Source organism: Bos indicus x Bos taurus, chromosome 5 (assembly GCF_003369695.1).
Source record: "Bos indicus x Bos taurus breed Angus x Brahman F1 hybrid chromosome 5, Bos_hybrid_MaternalHap_v2.0, whole genome shotgun sequence".
NCBI classification, from domain to species: domain Eukaryota; kingdom Metazoa; phylum Chordata; class Mammalia; order Artiodactyla; family Bovidae; genus Bos; species Bos indicus x Bos taurus.
Window position 1 is genome coordinate 85,997,679 of NC_040080.1, and position 23,365 is coordinate 86,021,043.

Sequence of the window (23,365 nt, forward strand, 5' to 3'; positions counted from 1 at the left end):
AGATTTTTCAGCACTCAGCTTTCTTTATAGTCGAACTCTCACATCCATACATGACTACTGGAGAAACCACAGCTCTGACTAGATGGACCATTGTTGGCATAGTAATGTCTGCTTTTTAATATGCTGTCTAGGCTGGTCATAACTTTTCTTCCAAGGAGCAATTGTTTTTTAATCTCACGGCTGCAGTCACCATCTGCAGTGATTTTGGAGCCCCCCAAAATTGTCAATTTTCCCATTGTTTCCCAATCTATTTGCCATGAAGTGATGGGACTGGATGACAAGATCTTAGTTTTCTGAATGTTGAGTTTTAAGCCAACATTTTCACTCTCCTCTTTCACTTTCATCAAGAGGCTCTTTAGTTCTTTGCTTTCTGCCATAGGGGTGGTGTCACCTGCATATCTGAGGTTATTTGATATTTCTCCTGGCAATCTTGATTCCAGCTTGTGCTTCATCCAGCCTGGCATTTCACATGATGTACTCTGCACATAAGTTAAATAAGCAGGGTGAAAATATATAGCCTTGATGTACTCCTTTTCCGATTTGGAACCAGTCTTGCTCCATGTCCAGTTCTAACTGTTGCTTCTTGACCTGCATACACATGTCTCAGGAGGCAGCAAGGTGGTCTGGTATTCCCATCTCTTGAAGAATTTTCCACAGTTCGTTGTGATCCACACAGTCAAAGGCTTTGGCGTAGTCAATAAAGTAGATGTTTTTCTGGAACTCTCTTGCTTTTTTGATGATCCAACAGATGCTAGCAATTTGATCTCTGGTTCCTCTGCCTTTTCTAAATCCAGCTTTAACATCTGGAAGTTCACGGTTCACGTACTGTTTGAAGCCTGGCTTGAAGAATTTTGAGAGACTTCCCTGGCTCAGACGGTAAAAGCATCTGCCTACAACGTGGGAGACCGGGGTTTGATCCCTGGGTAGGGAAGATCCCCTGGAGAAGGAAATGGCAACCCACTCCAGTACTCTTGCCTGGAAAATCCCATGACGGAGAAGCATGGTAGGCTACAGTCCATGGGGTCACAAAGAGTCGGACACGACTGAGTGACTTCACTTTCACTTTGATAGCATGTTAGATGAGTTCATTTGTGCGGTAGTTTGAGCATTCTTTGGCATTGCCTTTCTTTGGGACTGGAATGAAAACGGACCTGTTCCAGCCCTGTGGCCTCTGCTGAGTTTTCCAAATTTGGTAGCATATTGAGTGCGGCACTTTCACAGCATCATCTTTTAGGATTTGAAATAGCTCAGCTGGAATTCCATTACCTCCACTAGCTTTGTAGTGATGCTTTCTAAGGCCCACTTGACTTCTCATTCTAGGATGTCTGGCTCTAGGTGAGTGATCACACCACTGTGATTACCTGGGTCATGAAGATCTTTTTTGTACAGTTCTGTGTATTCTTGCCACCTCTTCTTATATCTTCTGTTAGGTCCATATCATTTGACTTTCATAATGTCATTATATGGTATACCTTAAACTTAACACAGTGTTGTAAATGGCAATTATATCTCAATAAAATTGGAAGAAAAAAAACAGTGGTGATTCCTCAGGAAATCCATTAAGAACTAAATTATTGGTATTGGCCTTTTATACTGGTTTTGCAATTAAGTTTGTGGGCTGCAAAGGGTCGGACATGACTGAGTGACTTTCACGATGTAGAATTACCCAACTTATGACTTTCTTAGGATTGCTGGCACATGTGTCTGATGAATTTCCCCCAGTTCTCTCACTTTCAATTAGGGGTCCTAGGGGTTAAGAAAATTCCAGAATAATCTATGAATTCTTTTTCCAAGTTTTTGCTATCTATTCTCCAGATTTAACGGCAGAACTTTGTATGTTCATATAGTCACAAGCAGTGGCAACTATCCAGATGCGCAGTCAACAGTGATCATACAAGAAAAACAATTAGAATCTCACTTTAGAGATGTCAGAATGTGAAACTGAAACAAACAAAAAAACTGGGTTCTCAGAATTGATCAAATATGCTAAATGAGTCAGAGGACAAAAAGAAATATAACCTAAGATAGACAGCTCTAGAATTTTTTTAATAGGTTCTTGACTTCCTATCTTTTTAGAGTAACTTTTACCAAGCTATCTTCCTAAAATCGTTTCACCACATTGTAATTCAGTGAAAAAGAAACCTTGTTAATGGTATCTTTTAATGGTATCTTCTTGCACAGCATTATTCCTTACAGGGCTTTCCTGGAGGCTCAGTAGTAAAGAACCCGCCTATTAGTGTACGAGACACGAGCTCCATCCCTGATCCAGGAGGACTCCATGTGCCACGGAGCAACTAAGCCTGTGCTCCACAACTACTGAGGCACACAGCTCGCTGTGCTCTATAGCCTGGAAGCCGCAACTACTGAGCCCATGCACGGCAACTACTGAAGCCCACACGCTCTAGGGCCCATGTTCTGCAATGAGAGAAGCCACTGCAATGAGAAGCCTATCAACAGCAACTAGAGTGTAGTCCCCACTTGTGGCAACTACAGAAAAGCCTGCATGGCAATGAAAATCCAAGATCGTCAAAAATAAATAAAATTATTTTAAAAAATTACTCTGTATAAGATAATATGCAGAAATTTCAGCTTTATTGCTCAACTCCCTATGACATCTTCAATCTTCCTCTCCAGTCTTATTTCTGATCATAGTCTTTAACATTTTTGCCTCAATTCAAGAGTGGGAAAAGAAATGAAAACTGGAAGAAACCATCAATTAGACTTAGAAGCCAAGAACAAATTCACACATGAACATGAACCAATTATACTAAAACAATCTAAAGATGAAAAAATCTTGTTTGCACATGGCATACAAACATCCATATTTTTTCAGAGCATCTCTACTTGTCCAAAAGACAATTCTTTATTATATCACCCCAAACACTCTAACAGCCTTCCCCAACTCAGCAACTGGCAATGCCATTTTAATAGCTGCTCAGGTCAGGACTTTAGTGTCACCCTTGACCTCCTCCTTTCTCTACCTCACATCCTTTCTCTACCTCACAACCAATCCACTAACAAAATCCTTTTAAGGAGCTTCCCTGGTGGCTCAGATGTTAAAGAATATGCCTGCAATCCAGGAGATCCAGATTCGATCCCTGGAGAAAGGACTGACAATCCATTTCAGTCAGTATGCTTGCCTGGAGAAGTCCATGGACAGAGGAACCTGGCAGGCTACAGTCCATGAGGTAGCAAAGAGTCGGACACCACTCAGTGACTAACACTTTCACTTTCTCTCATTGAAGTGCAACATTTACAGAACTGAGCCATTTATCAATGAGTACCCAATATCCATCAACTCCATCCAGAGTTGTTAAGACATTTACTCATAATTACTTAAATATTAGTACTCTTATTCTACCCACTCATAAAGTATTAAGCAATATTCTGCCTTTTAGATTCAGATTTAGTGAAAGTCACTCAGTTGTGTCCTACTCTTTGTGACCCCATGGACTGTATAGTCCATGGAATTCTCCAAGCCACAATACTGGAGTGGGTAGCCTTTCCCTTCTCCAGGGGATCTTCCCAACCCAGGGATTGAACCCAGGTCTCCTGCATTGCAGGTGGATTCTTTACCAGCTGAGCCACAAGGGAAGCCTTGGATATTTAGGATATTCTGCCTATACTAAACCAATTACTTCAGGCATCCTAACATAAATAGACATGGCATTAAGTTACAGGCCTTGGAAAATGTTAATCTTTTGGCAGGAAATAAATTTTTATCAGCTATTCAATATTTGGGCTTCCCAGGTGGTGTCAGTCATAAAGAACCTTCCTTTAAGGGATGTGGGTTTGAACCCTGGATCAGGAAGATCCCCTGGAGAAGCATGGCAACCCACTCCAGAATTCTTGTCTGGAGAATCTCATGGACAGGGAAGCCTGGTGGGATACAATCCATAGGGTTGCAAAGAGTGAGAGACAACTGAAGCAACTTAGCACACATGTATTCAAAATTTTAAAACTCCCAACAAACAAAAGTCTAGGACAAAGAGCCTTCTCAGATGACTACCAGCACAGAGAAGAGTTAACATCTATCCTTCTCAAACTATCCTGAAAAACTGCTTTCAAACCAGTACTACACAGCCAGCAACCTTCATACCAAAACACACAAGTGAAAATGAAAGTCACTCGGTCATGTCCAACTCTTTGTGATCCCATGGACTATACAGTCCATGGAATTCTCCAGGCCAGAATACTACAGTGGGTAGCCTTTCCCTTCTCCGGGGGATCACCCCAATCCAGGGATTGAACCCAAGTGTCGTGCATTGCAGGGGGATTCTTTACCAGCTGAGCTACAAGGGAAGCCCAAGAATACTGGGGTGTGTAGCCTATCCCTTCTCCAGATCTTCCCGACACAGGAATCAAACCAGGGTCTCCTGCACTGTAGGTGGATTCTTTACCAACTGAGCTATCAACAAAGAGAGAACAAAAAAAATTACTCCCAGTATTGGGAGTAATTTTGGGTGGTGAACATCCACCCAAAAATACTCAACAAAAAAGTGACAAACCAAACTCAACAGTACTTTAAAAAGATTATATGCCATAATCAAGTGGGGTTTATCTCAGGGATAAAAGAATGGTTCAATATCCATGAATCAATCAATGTGATACTCATTAACAAACTAAAGAATAAAAACCATATAATAATCTCAATAGATACAGAAAAGCTTTTAACAAAATTCAACATCCCTTTATGATAAAATCAACAAAATGGGAATAGAGAGAAGATATCTCAACATAATAAAAGCCATAAATGACAAGCCCACAGCTAACATCACACTCAATGGTGAAAAGCTGAAAGCATTTCCTCTAAGATTAGGAAGAAGACAAAGATGCCCACTCTCACCACTGTCATTCGACACAGTATAGGAAGTCCTAGCCACGGCAACCACAGAACAAAAAGAAATAACAGGCATCCATTTTGGAAAGAAGCAAAACAGTCACTGTTTGCAGATGACATATATTATACAAAGAAAATCCTAAAGACACCACTAAAAGGTACCAAAACTCATCAATGAAAGTGTTAAAGTTACAGGATAAAAATTTAGTATGTAGAACTCCGTTGCACTTCTTCACCCTAACAACAAACTATCACAAAAAGAAATTCAGAAAACAATCCCATTCAAAATCACATCAAAAAAGAATAAATACCTAGGAATAAATCTAACTAAGGAGGTAAAAGATCTCGAATCGGAAAACTCTAAGACACTCGTGAAAGAAACTGAAGACAATGCAAACAGATGTAAAGATGTATCATGATCATGGATTAGAAGAACTAATATTGTTAAAATCACCATACTACCCAAGGCAATCTACAGATTCAATGCAATCTCTAACAAAATACCAGTGGCATTTTTCACAGAACCAGAACAAACAATTCCAAAATTTGTATGGCAGCACAAAAGACCCTGAACAGCAAAAACAATCTTCAGAAAGAAGAACAAAGCCAGAGGCATCACACTCCCTAATTTTAAACTATACTACGTACAAAGCTAGTCATCAAACAGTATGGTATTGATACAAAACAGACAGACCAATGGAACAGAACAGAGAATCCAGAAATGGATACACACGTATGGGCAATTAATTAATTTATAACAAAGGAGGGAGCAATATATAATGGGGAAAAGACAGTCTTCAATAAAGGATGATGGGAAAATTAAACTAGAGGCAAAAGAATCACACTCAACAACTTTCTCTCACCATGAACAAAAATAAAATCAAAATGGATTAAAGACTTAAATGTAAGGCCTGAAAATAAAAAACTCTTATAAGAATAAAGCTCTTTGACATCAGTTTTTTAAAATTTTCTCAGATTTGCTTCCTCAGACAAGGGAAACAAAACCAACCAAATGGGACTTCAATGCTTTTGCACAGTGAAGGAAACATCAACAAAATGAACAGGGCACCAACTGAATGGGAGAAGATACTTACTTGAAAACAATATATCCAATAAGGAATTAAAAACTTAAAAGAACTCAAAATCAAAAAAACAAAGAACCTGATTTAAAAATAAACAGAGAATCTGAACAAACATTTTTTGAAAAACATACAAATGGCCAACAGGCACATGAAAAGATGCTCAACATCACTAAGTATCAGGGAAATGCAAGTCAAAACAATTAGATATCACCTCAGACCTATAAGAATGGCTATTATCAAAAATGATAACAAATAATAAGTGAGGACGTGGAAAGAAGAGAACCCCAGTGCAATGTTGATGGGAATGTAACTTAGTGCAGATACTATGAAAAAACTTATGGAGATTCCTCAAAAAATTAAAAACAGAACTACCATATGATCTGCTAATTTCATTCTTGGACATTTATCCAAAGAAAATAAAACAGTCAAAAAGATATATGCACTCCCATGTTTCACTGTATCATTATTTATAATAGCAAATATATGGAAGCAACCTAAGTGCCAAGCAACAGATGAATGAATAAAAAAGATGTGAGATACACACACATATTCCGTACAATGCAATATTACTCGACCATTAGAAAGAATAAAACTTTGCCATCTGCAACAACACACATGGACCTACAGGGAATTATACTATGTGAAATAAGTAAGACAGAGAAAGACACATACTGTATGATTTTACTTGTATGTGGAATCTAAAAAACGAAACCACAGTTAAACAGAAATAGTCATAGATACAGAGAACAAAGCTGTTGGAAGGGGGGAGGTGATTGAGAGGATAGATAGAAGTGAGGCAGATTAAGAGGTACAATGAAACGTACAGTGTGGGGAATATAGTCAATAAGTATGTGATACATTCATATAATAACAGATGGTAACGACTAATTATGGTGATACTATGTACAAAAATACTGACTCATCAAGTTGTGTGACAGGATAACATAATATTGCAGGTCAATTATATTTCAAAAACAAACAAAAATCATAGAAAAAATGATAAGATTGTGGTTACCAGAGGTAAGTGGTGAGGGAAGGAGAAGTGGATAAAGGAAGCCAAAAAAATGCGAAGTCAAGTGGGCCTTAGGAAACATCACTACGAACAAAGCTAGTGGAGGTGATGGAATTCAGTTGAGCTATTTGAAATCCTAAAAAATGATGCTGTGAAAGTTCTGCACTCAATAAGCCAGCAAATATGGAAAATTTGGCCAGCAGTGGCCACAGGGCTGGAAAAGGTCCATCTTCATTCCAATCCCAAAGAAAAGGCAATGCCAAAGAATGCTCAAACTACCGCACAATTGCACTCATCTCACATGCTAGCAAAATAATGCTCAAAATTCTCCAAGCCAGGCTTCAATAGTACATGAACTGTGAACTTCCAGATGTTCAAGATGGATTTAGAAAAGGCAGAGGAACCAGAGATCACATTGCCAACATCCACTGGATCACTGAAAAAGCAAAAGTTCCAGAAAAACATCTACTTCTGCTTTATTGACTACACCAAAGCCTTTGACTGTGTAGATCACAACAAACTGTGGAAAATTCTTCAAGAGATGGGAATACCAGACCACCATGCCTGCCTCCTGAGACATCTGTATGCCAGTCAAGAAGCAACAGTAAGAACTGGACATGGAAAACAGACTGGTTCCAAATTGGGAAAGGAGTACATCAAGCCTATATATTGTCACCTTGCTTATTTTACTCATATGCAGAGTACATCACACGAAATGCCAGGCTGGATGAAGCACAAGCTGGAATCAAGATTGCCAGGAGAAATATCAATAACCTCAGATACGCAGATGATACCACCCCTATGGCAGAAAGCGAAGAGGAACTAAAGAGCCTCTTAATGAAAGTGAAAGTGAAGAGTGAAAAAGTTGGCTTAAAATTCAACATTCAAAAAAAGAAGATCATGGCATTCAGTTCCATCACTTCATGGAAAATAGATAGGCGAACAATGGAAACGGTGACAAACTTTATTTTCTTGGGGTCCATAATCACTGCAGATGGTGACTGCAGCCATGAAATTAAAAGACACTTGCTACTTGGAAGAAAAGCTATGACGAACCTAGACAGCATAATACAAAGCAGAGACACAACTTTGCTGACAAAGGTCCATCTAGTCAAAGCTATGATTTTTCCAATAGTCATGTATGGATGTAAGAGTTGGACTATAAAGAAAGCTGATTGCCGAAGAATTGATGCTTTTGAACTGTGGAGAAGTTGGAGAAGACTCTTCAGAGTTCCTTGGACAGCAAGGAGATCCAACCAGTCAATCCTAAAGGAAATTAGTCCTGAATATTCATTGGAAGGATTGTTGCTGAAGCTGAAACTCCAATACTTCAGCCACCTGATATAAACAACTCCTTGAATGCTGAGAACTCCTGATGCTGGGAAAGACTGAAGGCAGGAGAAGAAGGGAATGACAGAGAATGAGACGGTTGGATGGCATTGCTGACTCAATGGACATGAGTTTAAGCAAGCTCCAGGAGCTGGTGATGGACAGGAAAGCCTGGCGTGCTGCAGTCCGTGGGGTCACCAAGAGTCAGACACGATGGTACACTGAACTGACAGGGATGGAATGTAAACATGATTAATATAATTAACACTGCTGTTAATTATACATGAGAGTTGTTAAGAGAGTCAATCTAAATCCTAAGAGTTCTCATCAGAAGGGAAAAAATTTTTGTCTATTTTTTTAATGTTGTATCTATATGAGATGATGAATGCTCACTAAACTTACCGCAGCAATCATTTTATGATGTGTCATGTATGTAAGTCAAATCATTATGCTGACCACTTTAAACTGGTGTTGTATATGTCAATTATATCTTGATAAGTAGGAAGGAAAAAGTTAACTATTGAACTGGTTTAGACGGTTCACTGAAAACTTGTTTAGTATTCCATATTCTGAATAGCAAAACAAAACTCAAATCTAAATGAATCAAAGATTCTTATAAATGGCCTTCACTATACTCAAGCACTATAGGTCTAAGATTTGCCTATGTTTCTCTCTCTCTAAAAATAAGCCCAGGCCAGAGACGCAGACTTCAAGAAAATTACTGCAGTCTTAAAACTAAGATTATCATAGTAAAGAGTGCACTACACTACCTAGAGAAAATCTGTAACATCATTTAATCTTCCTCAGCAGTAAATTTTATATTTGATTCTAGAGCTACCAAACAAAAGGCTATTCAATAAAAAACAATGCTAATCTATAGCAATTACCCAGAAAAACAAAGAAGTTTTGATATCTAAAGTTCTTTAACTAAAGAAAAATGTTTATCTAACCATTAAAGTTCTTTTAGTGAAATTTCACTTTAAGAGTAAATTATTAAAGACATATATTTATTAATCTGTAAATCAGGGGTTATCTGTAATTCTGAGAGACCATGTTAATTCAAATTAAAAAAACAGTAACAACACCCAAACATGGTATTCAAATGTATAAAAAATGAAGTTGATTACCATTTAGTTTTAAGAACAATGAATTCATTAATTCTATCTATAAATAGAAATTAATCGTAACCTAGCATGGAAAATAAATGCTCACCTCTCCCTGCTTACAATTAGCTCATAGTAAGGTGTTCTTTAGAAAAAAGATAAACAGCTTAAGTTTCAAAGAGGAGGCACAAAGCACTGAAGTGACATTTTCCTCATGTCCTGCTGCAAAGCTTTCTTGTATTAGAGAACCATAACACTAGACAACAACAAAAGACAGGCATATTCTCAAACAGATATGTGGGCTTCCCAGGTGGATCAGTGGTAAAGAATCCACCCTGCCAATGCAGGAACCACAGGAGACACGAGTTCAATCCTTGGGTCTGGAAGATCCTCTGAAGGAGGAAATGGCAACCCACTCCAGTACTCTTGACTAAAAAACCCCATGGACAGAAGAGCCTAGGGGGGCTACCGCACATGGGGTCACAGAGAGTCAAACACGACTGAGCAACTGAACATAGTAGTACATAAACAGGTAAGAAATGTTTTATTCCTAAATAAAGTTTCAAATTAAGTGTGGCTTGAAGCTAAACCACAACTTCCTCTGGGAACTGTGGATTAACTGCTTACTATTAGACTTCCCTCATTACTGCTTACAGTTATTGGCCCACAAGGTATTTTATCTCATTTCCCCTAAGGACTTCGGCCCTAATGAGTCGAGTTAAGACCACAATGTAGGCTGCTAACTGAGTAATTGGAAAATACCCTTTTCTCATTTTCCTTTCCAATACACACACACACACACACACATACACACTGACTGTCTCTCTCTCTCTCTCTTATTCACTGACCCCTTCCCTTCCTCCAAGGTGATCAGGAAAATAAGGGCAGGAAACAGTATAAATGATTCCATGGAAGTAGTTTATGTAGAACTGAATACAATGTACACAGAGCTCAGCAGAGTTCTGTTGTGTATGACTGTTTTCCAAGCTTACAAGAACTTTGGCAGAAGCATTAAAGTAAGAAACAAAGAAAAAAATGTAGAACATACAAGGAAAAAGTCACTTACTGTGTATCATCTTCAGGTCATAAAATTTTACACTTAACAGATCTTCTCCTATGATCTTTTTTCTGTAAAGATCAATAAAGAGATGAAATAAAAGAAAACTGTTACTCTGCTCATTTATTTTCAATACACTGCCCACAACAATGAAAGCTATTATGCACCAAGTTTTAAATTTTAGCAAAGAAAGCATGATGAGTTGAACTCCCCACTTAGCTGCCCCTCTCCACTCCAATGACTACAAAGGAGATTCACTTAACATGAAACAAAACACTACTGCAATCCCTTTCCCTGGAACTAGTGCAAAGTATCAGAAAGAGGAGTTTTACATCTTTAGAAGGGAGAGGCAACACCAAATAGGTTATTTTCTAAGTGCTGGAAATGAGGCCTACATCTTATAAACATAAAACTGAATGAGAGGAATTCTAAAAAACATCCAAAAGACTCCAGAAAGAATGTACAGTAAAAATCTAGTAACTGACAGATTTACTGTGAGAGAAATCATTAATGGTCTGACTTGGTGGGCAAAAGCAAATTACTATTTTGCATCTGTTACTTCCTTTTACCATCCCTCAACCACAAGTCCTTGAGAAAAAACAGCTAAGCATGTGGACTACCTCAGGTGTGTCCGACCCACTGTATGACCATGTTACAGGTCACATAATAATGAGCACTGCACTCTCAGGAGGAGCCAAGAGGACTGGGTAATTCTGAAAAAAATGCCTATCTATAACATTGCCATAGTCAAGAATAGGAGATGAATGAAGAATAAATGAATAATAAAAGAATACCTAGCAAAAGGTCTTTCTTCATTATGCCTGGGGATGTGTTATTTACTAAGCAAACATAAATGGAAGAGTCAAAGCTGACCCAAATTAATTAAAAGAAACTGTACATAAAATTTGCTCTATTGAAGTTATTAACTTGGGTTTATGGGTGGGCTCTTGAACTGAGTGTTCCACAAATCCCTTAAATCTACGAAATTTTGTCTTTAAGTATATTTTATGACGTATCTTTTTGGGTAGAAGTTCTCTACCGTTTTCTTTAGATTACTAAAGAAGTCTATAACTTCCTAAAAGTTAAGATCTAGAGAGCTACAGAGTCAAAAATAAGTGGCATAATTCAGTAAATCTCAAGGAATATTGTCAATGTTTTTAGTAATACATTTACTCTCTTACGGTATTAGTATTCTGATGAAATGTACTAATGAGCCATAGATTTAACTATGAATTTGACAATATACTGACTTAATACAACTTTGTGACAGCTCTAAATGTAGTTCAGATCAAAAAGGGGTTAAATTTTATAAGTACTACAACAAGCTATTTTCAGTAATAAATTTCCAGTACACTACTAATTCAATTTAATTAAAAATTACCTTAATACCTGTTAAACTTGAGTTCTAAGTATTTTTAGGCAATTATGTTTTAACAATAGTAGCTAAGAAATCCAAACATGTTTAAAAATTTTTTCAAACATAAACATTTGTTATAGTACTAGCAAGTGTCTGCTACAACACAAAGAAGCAAAAGGAGAAAAATAATAGTTTTAATTACAACAGTCTCATGAAGAATGTTGTACTGTATCATTAGTTATTTTCTATTTTCTGTCCATAAATACTACAGCAATTACTCAAAATGTGGGCTGTGCACCAATGCTTATCCATAATGGCTTGTGTTTTGTTTTTTTTTCACATGGCTGTAACTTTTATCTTTTAAAAATATCAATCTATAACAAACTCAGAAAAAACTAAAATAAAAAACTAATTCATCAAAGACAATGGTCAAATAAATTATATTCTCATTTCATCTGGTCTGTCTTTAAATTATCAAGGGAATGCTTTAAAAGAATTATATACATTGAAACTTCACATCATTTTTAAGTACTCTCTTTTTTCTTAATTGCTAACTTCTGATTCTACACAGTTGGATTCCATTCCTGGAACTTATCACTAACCTCATACAGCTTTTAGAATTTTCCTGACAGGATAGCTGTTTCTTAAAAGAGCTTTCATTTTTCTTGTCCTTTGTTTCTCTCAACTGTCTTTTTACTTGAACCTGTGAGAAAAGCAAAATCACCTATTTAGAGTGATAATATGGGATCACACCTATACATTTCCCTTGAAAGAACAAAAAATTAAAAAAGCATACTGTCTAAATGAAAGTTAAATACATATGCTTATTAGTTTAAGTATGCTAAACTATAAACTGAGTATTTGTGCTAAGCTCTAGGGAAACAAAAAAGAGAGAGGCATGCAAATGAGTTACGAGTGTGCTCGTAACAGAAATATAAACACAGATCTTATATATATATATGTAGAACTGACTTTATCTGACGATACCAGAGAAGACTTTTAATGAGTAGATAATTTCTGAGTTGGTCTTAAAGAATGAATAGGAATTTGTCTAAGGAAAAAAGATTTTCTAAATGGAGGGAATAAAAAGAGTGCAGAGAAGTCAATGCGGATGTGGAAGAAAAAGTTAACAGGATATGAAACTGATGTAATATATTAGGACCAGACGGTAAAGGCCTTGAAAAAGAAAATAATTCTACAGAAATCAGAAAATAAATGAAGGTTTACAAGTAAGTGAATGAAATGATCAAATTTGCTTTTTTTGACAGTGATATGGAGAATGAACCAGTTAAAGAGAAACTATAAAAGCCAGGAAACTGGAAGGAAGCTCTTGTAATAGTGTAGAACTATACTGTATGAGACAATAGTTACTGCTGCTGCTGCTGCTGCTAAGCCATGTCAGTCTCGTCTGACTCTGTGCAACCCCATAGACGGGAGCCCAACAGGCTCCTCTGTCCCTGGGATTCTCCAGGCAAGAATACTGGAGTGGGTTGCCATTTCCTTCTCCAGTGCATGAAAGTGAAAAGTCAAAGTGAAGTCGCTCAGTCATGTCCGACTCTTCGTGACCCCATGGACTGTAGCCTACCAGACTCCTCCGTCCATGGGATTCTCCAGGCAAGAGTACTGGAGTGGGGTGCCATTGCCTTCTCTGACAATAGTTACTAGCCATATACTATTGAGCATGTGAAAATGTGGCTGGTTTAAAAAGAGATGTAAGCGTAAAATATATACTAGATTTCAATGAAAACAACAATAGGAGACAAAATCCTTCAATAACAATTCTAACATACTACATGTTGAAATAATACATTAAATGTTAGATTAAACAAAATATAAAAATTCATTTTAACTGTTTCTTTTTGTTCTTTTAATGTGGCTACTAAATGTTTATAGAGTGGTGTGTATTGATGGTATATTTCTATTGGCAGAACAGATCTAGATGACAGACAGCCTGAGGGTCTACAGAGAGGTAATGAAATGGAATGCATTTAAGACACTGTGTATAAAGAGGAAGCAAAAATAATGAAAAGAGAAAAAATGGAAAACTTCCAGAGGCTTTTGATCTGGGTGACCAGGATTACAGTACCATAAACTGAGGTTGGCAGAGGGGCTGGGAATGAGATAAGTTTGGGGTTTGTTCATGTTTAGATTCCTTTGGTATTCTAGATAGAGATGTCCAACAATTGATTGAAAATATAAGCAACTGTGCATGTCTCATTCAAGTTTAATTGTAAAGGGAAAAGGATAATAAAGATTCAAAAGAAGTAAAAGGGCAAAGAAAGATATTAAGAGTATATAAATATCACGTATGATAAAAAATACATTTTAAGTTTAACAAAATTAGATTAGCACTGTTCCAAACTTTTAAGTAACATTCAAATTCTATTAAATAAAACATACATTTTATTCCAAGCAACAGAACATAATTTTACAGAGTATCTTTGGAGGCTAATTCACACAACATAATATATATATGTGTGTGTGTGTGTATATATACACACACATACACACACACGGTCTAGAAAAACAGAGAACACGTCTTTCAGAAAAGTTATGCTTTATAATTTTAATTATAATCACACATATATATAACATTTTATCTTTTCTTGAAGATATATACTAATCTGCATAATTTCCAGAGTTACACAACTAAACATGCAGGATCTTTTACACATGTCATTTTATTTGAACTGTAGTGTCATTTGTACCTTATGTCATCAAGACTTATCCAGAGAAAATAATCAAAACAAATTATAAACACCTACAGTAGGAATATTTAATGTTTAAATAGTTTTATGTTGCTCACATACCCCCTTCTACTCACAAAAATAGCTACCAGTCTTGCTGCTACTCGGGAAGTTTGTCTTTCCCATTAATGGCATCATTTATATATATTGTATACCTTCATTTTTAACTTTCATTTTTACAATACCATTCCTGATTTATCAGCAAAAACATCAAGAAATCTCTTTACCACACATTTCACTTTACTTGCTACTTACTCTCTTTTCCACTTTTCATTTTTTATTCATCAATTTAGGAAAATTATTTCTATTTCTTTCTTTTTTTGGTAAGCCAAAAATAAATGTGAATACAAATCATAAATCATGGTTCATAATCAAATAACATCAGTGTGATGTGTGCATCTCAAGAATGTGATCAAGATTAAGCATTACAATAAAATTGTACTTAACAGAAGAAAAGTTATCTGCCCATAATAACTGTGAAACTGTGATAAGTCCTTCTCGTCCTTCTCAAGATTTTCACAAACTCCCACATTTTTCTCTAATTAAACCATTTCCTTCAAGTACCACCGGCACTTAAGAACAAAGACACCATTTTATATTAATTTTACTTGTTTAATCTTCTCAACATTATATGCTTTTCATGAAAACATAATTTTCAGGTACTTTGGACTTTTTTGTGGGGGTTTGTCTCTGAATCTAATATCCCATTCATTTTTTTAATGGAAATTAAACACATTAAACTTAGTTAATTCACAAATACATTCAAGTATCTATTAAAGCAAAATCATCTCAATTAAGTTTACACAGTTCATTCTATAAAATAAACTCTAAGCCTTACCTTAACACAACCTTCTGATACACTGAATTTAACCACCGCCTGAAAAGGTTTCCGGTCAATAGGACATGAAGGCAGTGTCTGAAAAATCATTAAACAGATTATAACTTTACAAATGTCTCTTTAAAATAGGTCAAAATTAAACTATAACATTTATGGTTAGTTTTTCATTGGAATAGGAAACAACAGAAAAATGATTTTTTCTTCTTTCAAAGATAAAGATGAAATACTTTCTATCTGTGTCATGTCACAAATAAATACCGTAGTTTTAAAAAATTCATTCAAACATTTACCGAGCAACTACTGTATGCTAAGTACGTGGAATATAATGAACAAGAGAAAGAAGATCGCTGTTATCAAGATAATACCTATTAAGACCTGCTGCCCAGTTGAGAACTACAGCTACAATGAAAGGAAGCTAGGCTGAAAACATTAGTTCTGTGATCCAAAGCACTTGAGAAATTCTAAATAAGCTGTAAAAGGAATGGCTTGGACAGGTCCCTTACAGATTTTAATATTCTATGTCAATATTTCCCCCCAAAGAAATCTTGAATAAGCAGCTGCACCAGCAATTTAAAAAGAAAAAAAAAGCAGATACGAAGAAAAGGAAAGATTTCTCCACTCCTTCCTCAGTCACATAGGAACCCTTTCCAGAAGTAGTTTCTTACATATCTTTTTGGAGATGTCAACGTTTATACATAACACGTTGTATCTTTTAAATATAAAATTCAGATGCTGAACTGAATGTTGTATTTCTCTTATTAATTTCCTATCTTAGATTGGTAATTCTTAGATTGGCTCATATTACTATCTCACAGCTGCCCCATTCTTAATATGTATGTCATAACAGTTTTGATTTATATCTCCTTTTATGTAAGTTGAAAATACTTTCATACTTAAGGGCTCTTAAACGATCCTTTTCTTTAAACCGTCTATTCATGCCTTTTGCCTAACTTTTTTTTATTAGTTTGCTGTTCTTTTATAAACTGCATTAGGCTTTCTTTATAGATTAAGAAAAATTGTCCTCTGCCCACTCTGTAATTCTAAATCTTTATTTTGACACAAGTATTATTTCCTGTACTTTCAAAATTAATATGCATCAACTCTTAATTAACAGTTTCTCTGGTAGTATTATTAAATGTTTGTATAGGGAAAGGTTTATATTATTTAAATATTTTAAGATAAAGTATGTCGTCTACTAGGGTAAAAGGGAACTTTCTGCAGTCTATGAAGCCCATACTAGAATGGGCTATATATACCTATGGTTATAAAAGTAAATCAGGATTCTAACAACTTAATAGTAATAGTCTAAAAGAAAAGATAGTAATCAAGTTTTGATAAATAATCCTATATTCCCTAGTGGAAAAATGTGATTTTTGCTTTTCTTGACTTTGGCACAAACCAAGATAAACCAAGTGCAAGCACAACAGAATGTGTGGCCCTTGATCATATAACACATTTTCACAAAAGCTCGTGAGTTACTTTGCAAGCAGCCGAAACATAAACTGAATTACTTTTTATTACCCTGCTAAAAAGTGATTTTTCTTTGCCTAAGTAGGGAGGCCTTGATCAAATGCTTTACACCATATCTGAATTAGGAAATGTGACCTTCCTTACTATATTAAATTGGTTCAGATTGGTAGAACCCACCTCAGCTTACTTCCAAGTACCATGGATTTAGGATGCTACTACTTTGCCTTCAGAAAAATTTGACCTTAAAAAACCACTACAAGGAGCAACAAAGCTGCCCATACCTTGTAAATAATGCATTGCAAATAGCAATTCTAGTTCAAAGAACTCACCATCATAACTATGTGACTGTTGTTTCTATTAGCATTTACTACATAAAATGTCTTAGCCTAGAAGTTGTAGTAACACATTTACAACTCAAAAGAATATCGTGGAAACCTTTAAGTACTTACTTTTACTGAAGTTTCAAAATGCATTTTCTATTTTAAAGGCAAATTTAGGTAAGTATTCATTAAATACATAATAATAAAATTTTGCTTCCTTCATTTAAAAAAAAACTATTAAAATAGATGTGTTTAAGGGTTCTGGATTTACTGTCTATTTTCATATTCTGCCCTGTCTATGCATGCGTGTGCTTAGGTGCTCAGTCACATCCAACTCTTTGTGACCCCATGGACTGCAGCCCACCAGACTCCTCTGTCCATAGGATTTTTCCAGGCAAGGATACTGGAGTGGGCTGCCATTTCCGCATGTTTAATGTTAAGCATATTACATAGCCTTTCTATGTCTCTTTTGCGAAAATGGGGATAATAATCATCTCTGAGGTTTCTGCAGGAATTAATGGCATACACTAAGCATTATGTAAATCTTCCAAAAGTCAACTGGCTTTATAGCACTAATAATAAAAAAGCTTGCTTCACTAATGAAAACTCACAGTATGATGTACATATACATGTAACAGATAAGAATTGTTAATGGTGTTTTAATTGGACTGTTCAAAGTTCATGACATATATGGACATTAAACTATTTTTATATATTTCAAGTCATAACACTACAATCCAAAAAGAGTCACTGTGTTAAAGGAATTTAAATATCAGATATAAGTCAGATACACCAAACCTTTCTAAAACTCTGAAATTACACAATCTCATTTTCTTCATTATTAAATTTCCTCTGCTGATATCAGCTAAATGGCACTCTTTCCTTTACCATGTTCAGAGTATCAGAGTTCTAACCTGAGTCATTCCATTTTGATCTCTTACAGATAATAAAGAGTTTTAAGTAAGATTTTGGTTTTGTTCTTTTTTTCTCTAAGCATAATTGTCATGGATATGTGTAAGGTTTCATGTGAATTAAGGGTTTCATTGCTATTTAAAAACAAAAAAACAGCAATAAAAAGTAGTAGTTGGAAAACTACTGCTATATATTCAGATAATATGTATATACTTATATTTCCTAAAGATAATCTAGTTAACACTAGAAAATAGCCATTAGAAAAAATTCTTAAAAACAGGTTATCCTCCCCAGATTAAAAAAAAAAAAAGGCATATATAAGAAAATAAGCTATCTAAAATAGACAAAATATCTTTTGCTATGGCTACTGAGAAATCATGATATCTATTTCTGACCTTAAAGCAGTTTAGCAAAGCATTTCAAAGGGGAAACAGAAAATTTAGTTATCCTAAGTCTTCACAGCATACTTCAGTAAATAGTGATTAAAGAAGAATTAAACGAAAAAAAAAAAAAATTGAAACAGATTTTTTTAAATTAAGTGGATCTTTAATCTTTCCTTAATGTATACTCTAAAAAAAATATAGAGTACCTTATATTAGCATATGCTAAAGCTCAAAAACACCATCATTAATAGACACTGAAGCATAAAATTATATATCTATGATGATCAAATAGCTTTAACAGGGAAAAAAGGTTTTAAATAATGGTTTGCATTGGCCTAACTTTAAAGAATTCCTGAGGATTCTTCATCCTCATAATCCAGCAGATATTCAGAAAATCTCAAAGATATTCTAATCTTGAGTTTGTGTCACTAAAATAACTAATGTAGTTTTTAAGTTTTGTAGTTTAAAAAATTCACATTTAAAACTAATGAAATTTTAAAATACACTTATTTCTGCTTTAAAATGTATTTTTAGTTCTGAAGAAAATCATCCCAAATTTTGCAACAAAAATAAATGCACTTTGGTTATTCATCATTTTGAGTCCTTTTATATATATATACATATATATATGTATATATATATATCTCAGAGAAGGCAATGGCACCCTACTCCAATACTCTTGCCTGGAAAATCCCATGGACGGAAGAGCCTGGTGGGCTGCGGTCCATGGGGTCACGACTGAGCGACTTCACTTTCACTTTCATGCATTGGAGAAGGAAATGGCAACCCACTCCAGTGTTCTTGCCTGGAGAATCCCAGGGACGGCGGAGCCTGGTGGGCTGCCGTCTATGGGGTCACAGGGAGTCGGATACGACTGAAGCGACTTAGCAGCAGCAGCAGCATATATATATATATATATACTCTAATTATTCACCTATTTTAACTGACAATGACTTTTAACAATTTTAAAAGTATCTAATTTAATTAGTTTCACAGTCAAAGTAATAGAATATCATTCAACTTTGTGATACAGCTACGAAATGAACAGAATTTGATCACTACTTTACAATGTAACGTGTATTATAAGAACAGAGCATACATTTTACTGTGAATGCTCTCTAGTAAAGTTGTATCAGTTAAGGAGGCGATTTCAATAGAAAAAATAATCTTCCTAATGATTTCAGTAAAACATACCCTAGTATTCTGAAGCGTTGTAAATTCCCAGCTCAGACAAACCCATATTTAAATGTAAGAACAGGAAACCTTCCTTATTTGGGAATTCAGGATTCTTGATTTCTAATATTTCTTGCTTTTGCTGCTGCTCTATCCTCAATCACAAAGGCTGCCTACCGATAGCCCCTCCTAGAGAGAGAGAAGCAAGTGTTAAAGGTAAATGCTTAAAAACTAAATCTCAGTACCTATGCTTTAGGTAGGTTTGTCTGTCCATGGGAATCTCTAAAACATCAATCTCTCTTACTGATAAATAGAGCACATTATATAAAACTCCAGTTCAAAATCAACAAAAGTGATTTAGGAATTACACTATCACAGGCTGATGCTTATTTTAAAGCCATGGACCAGGACCTATCCTTTCGCCTTGATGGTACCAAGATACGTAGTCTGGACCCCTAATGGAGATGCTCACCTGTAGTCAGCCTACATATACACTACTACATTTAACCAGTTCTTTCAAGATAGACCTTGTCAATGCATATTAATGAAACTATGGTTCTTTATAACCCACTTTCAGGAATGTATCCCTACAAGACAAATGACTGTCAGTGATAAAATTAACAGCAAGAAAACAGTTTATCTAACTACTCAAAAGAAACTCAATTCATTTTCTTAAAGCTGTATTACAACAGTTGGATAGAATTAATCTTTTTTTCTTTTATTTTGACATTTAATAGTTAAGACTTTCTTTTTCTAGCACGAAAAGAGGAAATCCCATAAACTATATAAATTATTTTACAAATTCTGACGTTTAAAATTAGACTATACAGAAATATACATCCAACTGGTAAAAATAGAGTATTAAATGAAAATCTATTATATATATGCTTTGGATAATGAGCATTCACAATATATTCTTTTTCTACCAAAGCTTATACCAAAGAATTAACCTACAGAGTGAAAACAACTGGGAATTTGGAATAATCAGTCACAAATTCAAGTTCTGGAGAAGTCAGACCTAGCAACCTCTCTAATCTACTTTAAGGATGAAGATAGACAGCCCTGAATCACCTACTGCGTAAGTTGCAATTATTAAATGAATTAATGTATTTAACGATGCTTTAGAAAGATAAGGACTAATGGTAGTGCTCCCCAGATAATGTTTAAATTACTGTTCACTGAGAACTATTTAAAGATTTGGTTTAGTTCAGGAATAAAGAAAGATTAAATTTTAGCAAAACCTGTTTGGAAAATCCAGGCAATAAAACTTTCCTGAATTATGTTACCGAACAATAATCTAATCTTCAGAATGATATATAAATTTTTCCACCCACTGCTTAAGGGAACATCTGTATAAAACACATCAGTAGTCAAGATATAAGTCAACTAGTCATATTTTGATTTTTTTGGTATTATTAATTCAAAAATATACTCCTCACCTGTCTGCATTGAACACTGTTGTCTGACTTCTTCAAGAACCATGTATCACCACAGTAAGACTCTTCATTTCTAGTCTCATGAGAGAAAACATACCCTTGCCAATTGTCAAATTTTTATTTCATTAACCTTACTTTCTTAAACTGAAGCTGTCAGCAAGTTGAGGGAGGATAATTTGTTTATAGTAGGAAAGTTAATCACATTTAATAATTACTTAAAAAATAAAGGGAATATTTACATTACTTAAAAGTGAAAAGAACCCCAGTGGATATCAAGAACCTCCTAATTATACATATCGCATATTCCTTTAAATAGAGTTTTAAAAAAAAAAAACAACCTTAAACACTTCAAACATGAAATGTTTCCAAGTCCTCAAACTTTAACCTTTTAAGGGTCAAAACTTTAACCACTTCTTGACAACCTGTCAAACCATAAATCTTATTTTCTTAACGTGTGTGTGTGTGTGTGTGTGTGTGTGTGTGTGTGTAGCTTACCCTATCGTCTATTGAGGATCATAATTATGATTGGCTGTGGATACTACAGCCATGCGTCAAACTACTCTAGACTTCACCTTTCTAGTTATCTACTTTAAAATGTGCAAACTCAGACAATCAAGATTAAACTTAGGTGTAAACTAAATGTCCTCAATATGTTTAGACTGCATTTTTGCTCACAGTAAAAATACTTAACTTTCTAAGTAGCTGGTAAAGTTTAATGTATTGATTCTATATATATTTCATCAGGTCAAAGGTCTCCTTTAGTTCCAGATTCTCAGTTCTAATATTGATGCTTTAAAATAGCAAGAATTTCAACTTTCTTAACGTGCCAATTACTATGTCTTTGTTTAGATTAATATTCTATTTCAAAATCATTTTTATTTTATAAACCAACAGGCTTACCATCTCTTGAGATCCTTGAAATTAAACACAGAGTAGAGTAGACATGTTTAATTTCAATTTCTTCTAGTGTCCCTAATGGGAAGCCATTAGGCTCTGGGCCATGAAGATCATCATTTCCATTATTCTGAATCTTTCTGCCCTAGGTAAAGTAGATGCTATGAAATATCCAGCAACTAAATTCAGTTACTTACTCATTTTAAAGCCCTCATATAGCTTTTGTTTTAAATAACGACAGAATCAAAATTTTAGAGCTTAAAGAAATTGAAACTAATAGTGACTCTGGATATAGGTATTTTAAGAACACAAGAAATTCCAGGAGTGTGTCCAAAATAAATATACTAGACTATTATATGCTTTAATTTTACTTGTTTCTTATGGAGAATTTCTTCAATGCCTAAAATATTATGGTGATAGTAAATAAATGAGTTCTTCTTGGTTCTTGATAACAGTTCCAAATCATATTTTAGTGAATCTTGAGTACAAATCTCAGATAGCTCAGCAGAACTTCTGAAAGACAGAGAAGACTAGGAAGGTGACCCTGAATACATTTTGTAATTTTTTCTTATTATGTAGATTTCCAATCACTGTAAATCTCACTTTTTATTTCTAACTTCCTACTAGAAGTGAACATTAGTAAAATTTAAAACTATGGGTCAATATTTAAAAAGTGTTTTTATTTCAGGCTATCTCTTAAAGTATTTAGAAACAAATTAAGAGTTCAGGATCCTTGCCCTGAATAACAAGTAACCATTAATACAGTAATTTAAATGAAAGAATATATATGAAAGCCTTATTAGTACAAGCCCGGCCAGTTACTAGAGACTGAATATGGACACTTATTGCTAAAACCAAAATCCAAAGTAAACTACATGCTTCTTTTTAAGAATAGAAGGAGGCTGAGGAAAATGAGAAGAGAGATCTTAATAGCTAATGGTCATGAATAACTACACTAGTGGATATTAAATCTGTTTCTATTTGTCAAAGCGCTTATATACCTCAACATATCTAATTTTTTATCATACCAATAAAAGATTCAAACGGAAAATTTAGTTCAAATCCTAAGTGATTTTGTTAACCAGTATTCATTTATTGTTTATAATGAACATTTTATTAGAAGACTGTGTTCTTGTTACTGCTCAACTTAAATGGCTTATTTAACTGATATATGCTATTCCTATTATGGACAATGAAATAATTCAGAATATTCTGTTTATTCTCTACTTTCAAAGTTAACTACTTTTGTTTAAACAATATCCCAGTTCCCACACTCTCTAACACAATTAATGGTAGTGCAGCAGATAAGTATTTTATTTTTAAAGCAATTTGGCTTCAAAAAAATGTTTATATCCAAAGAAGTAACACAAAACAAGAAAGACGTTACATGTGAGAAAAGTGCTGATTGTAAC

The 23,365-nt window shown here is 34.9% G+C and overlaps 1 protein-coding gene across 2 annotated transcripts in view; it reads right to left on the minus strand.

Annotated features, from left to right (window-relative positions):
* Window positions 1-23,365, minus strand: part of SCAF11 (SR-related CTD associated factor 11) — a 95,408-nt gene that overhangs the window by 25,312 nt on the left and 46,731 nt on the right. For both annotated transcript variants that reach the window (XM_027542649.1, XM_027542650.1), the window contains exons 5-7: window positions 15,366-15,443; window positions 12,383-12,483; window positions 10,433-10,494 (exon numbers count right to left, since the gene is read on the minus strand). In XM_027542649.1, the coding sequence (XP_027398450.1) occupies window positions 10,433-10,494; window positions 12,383-12,483; window positions 15,366-15,443 (241 nt within the window). The remainder of the gene's footprint in view (window positions 1-10,432; window positions 10,495-12,382; window positions 12,484-15,365; window positions 15,444-23,365) is intronic.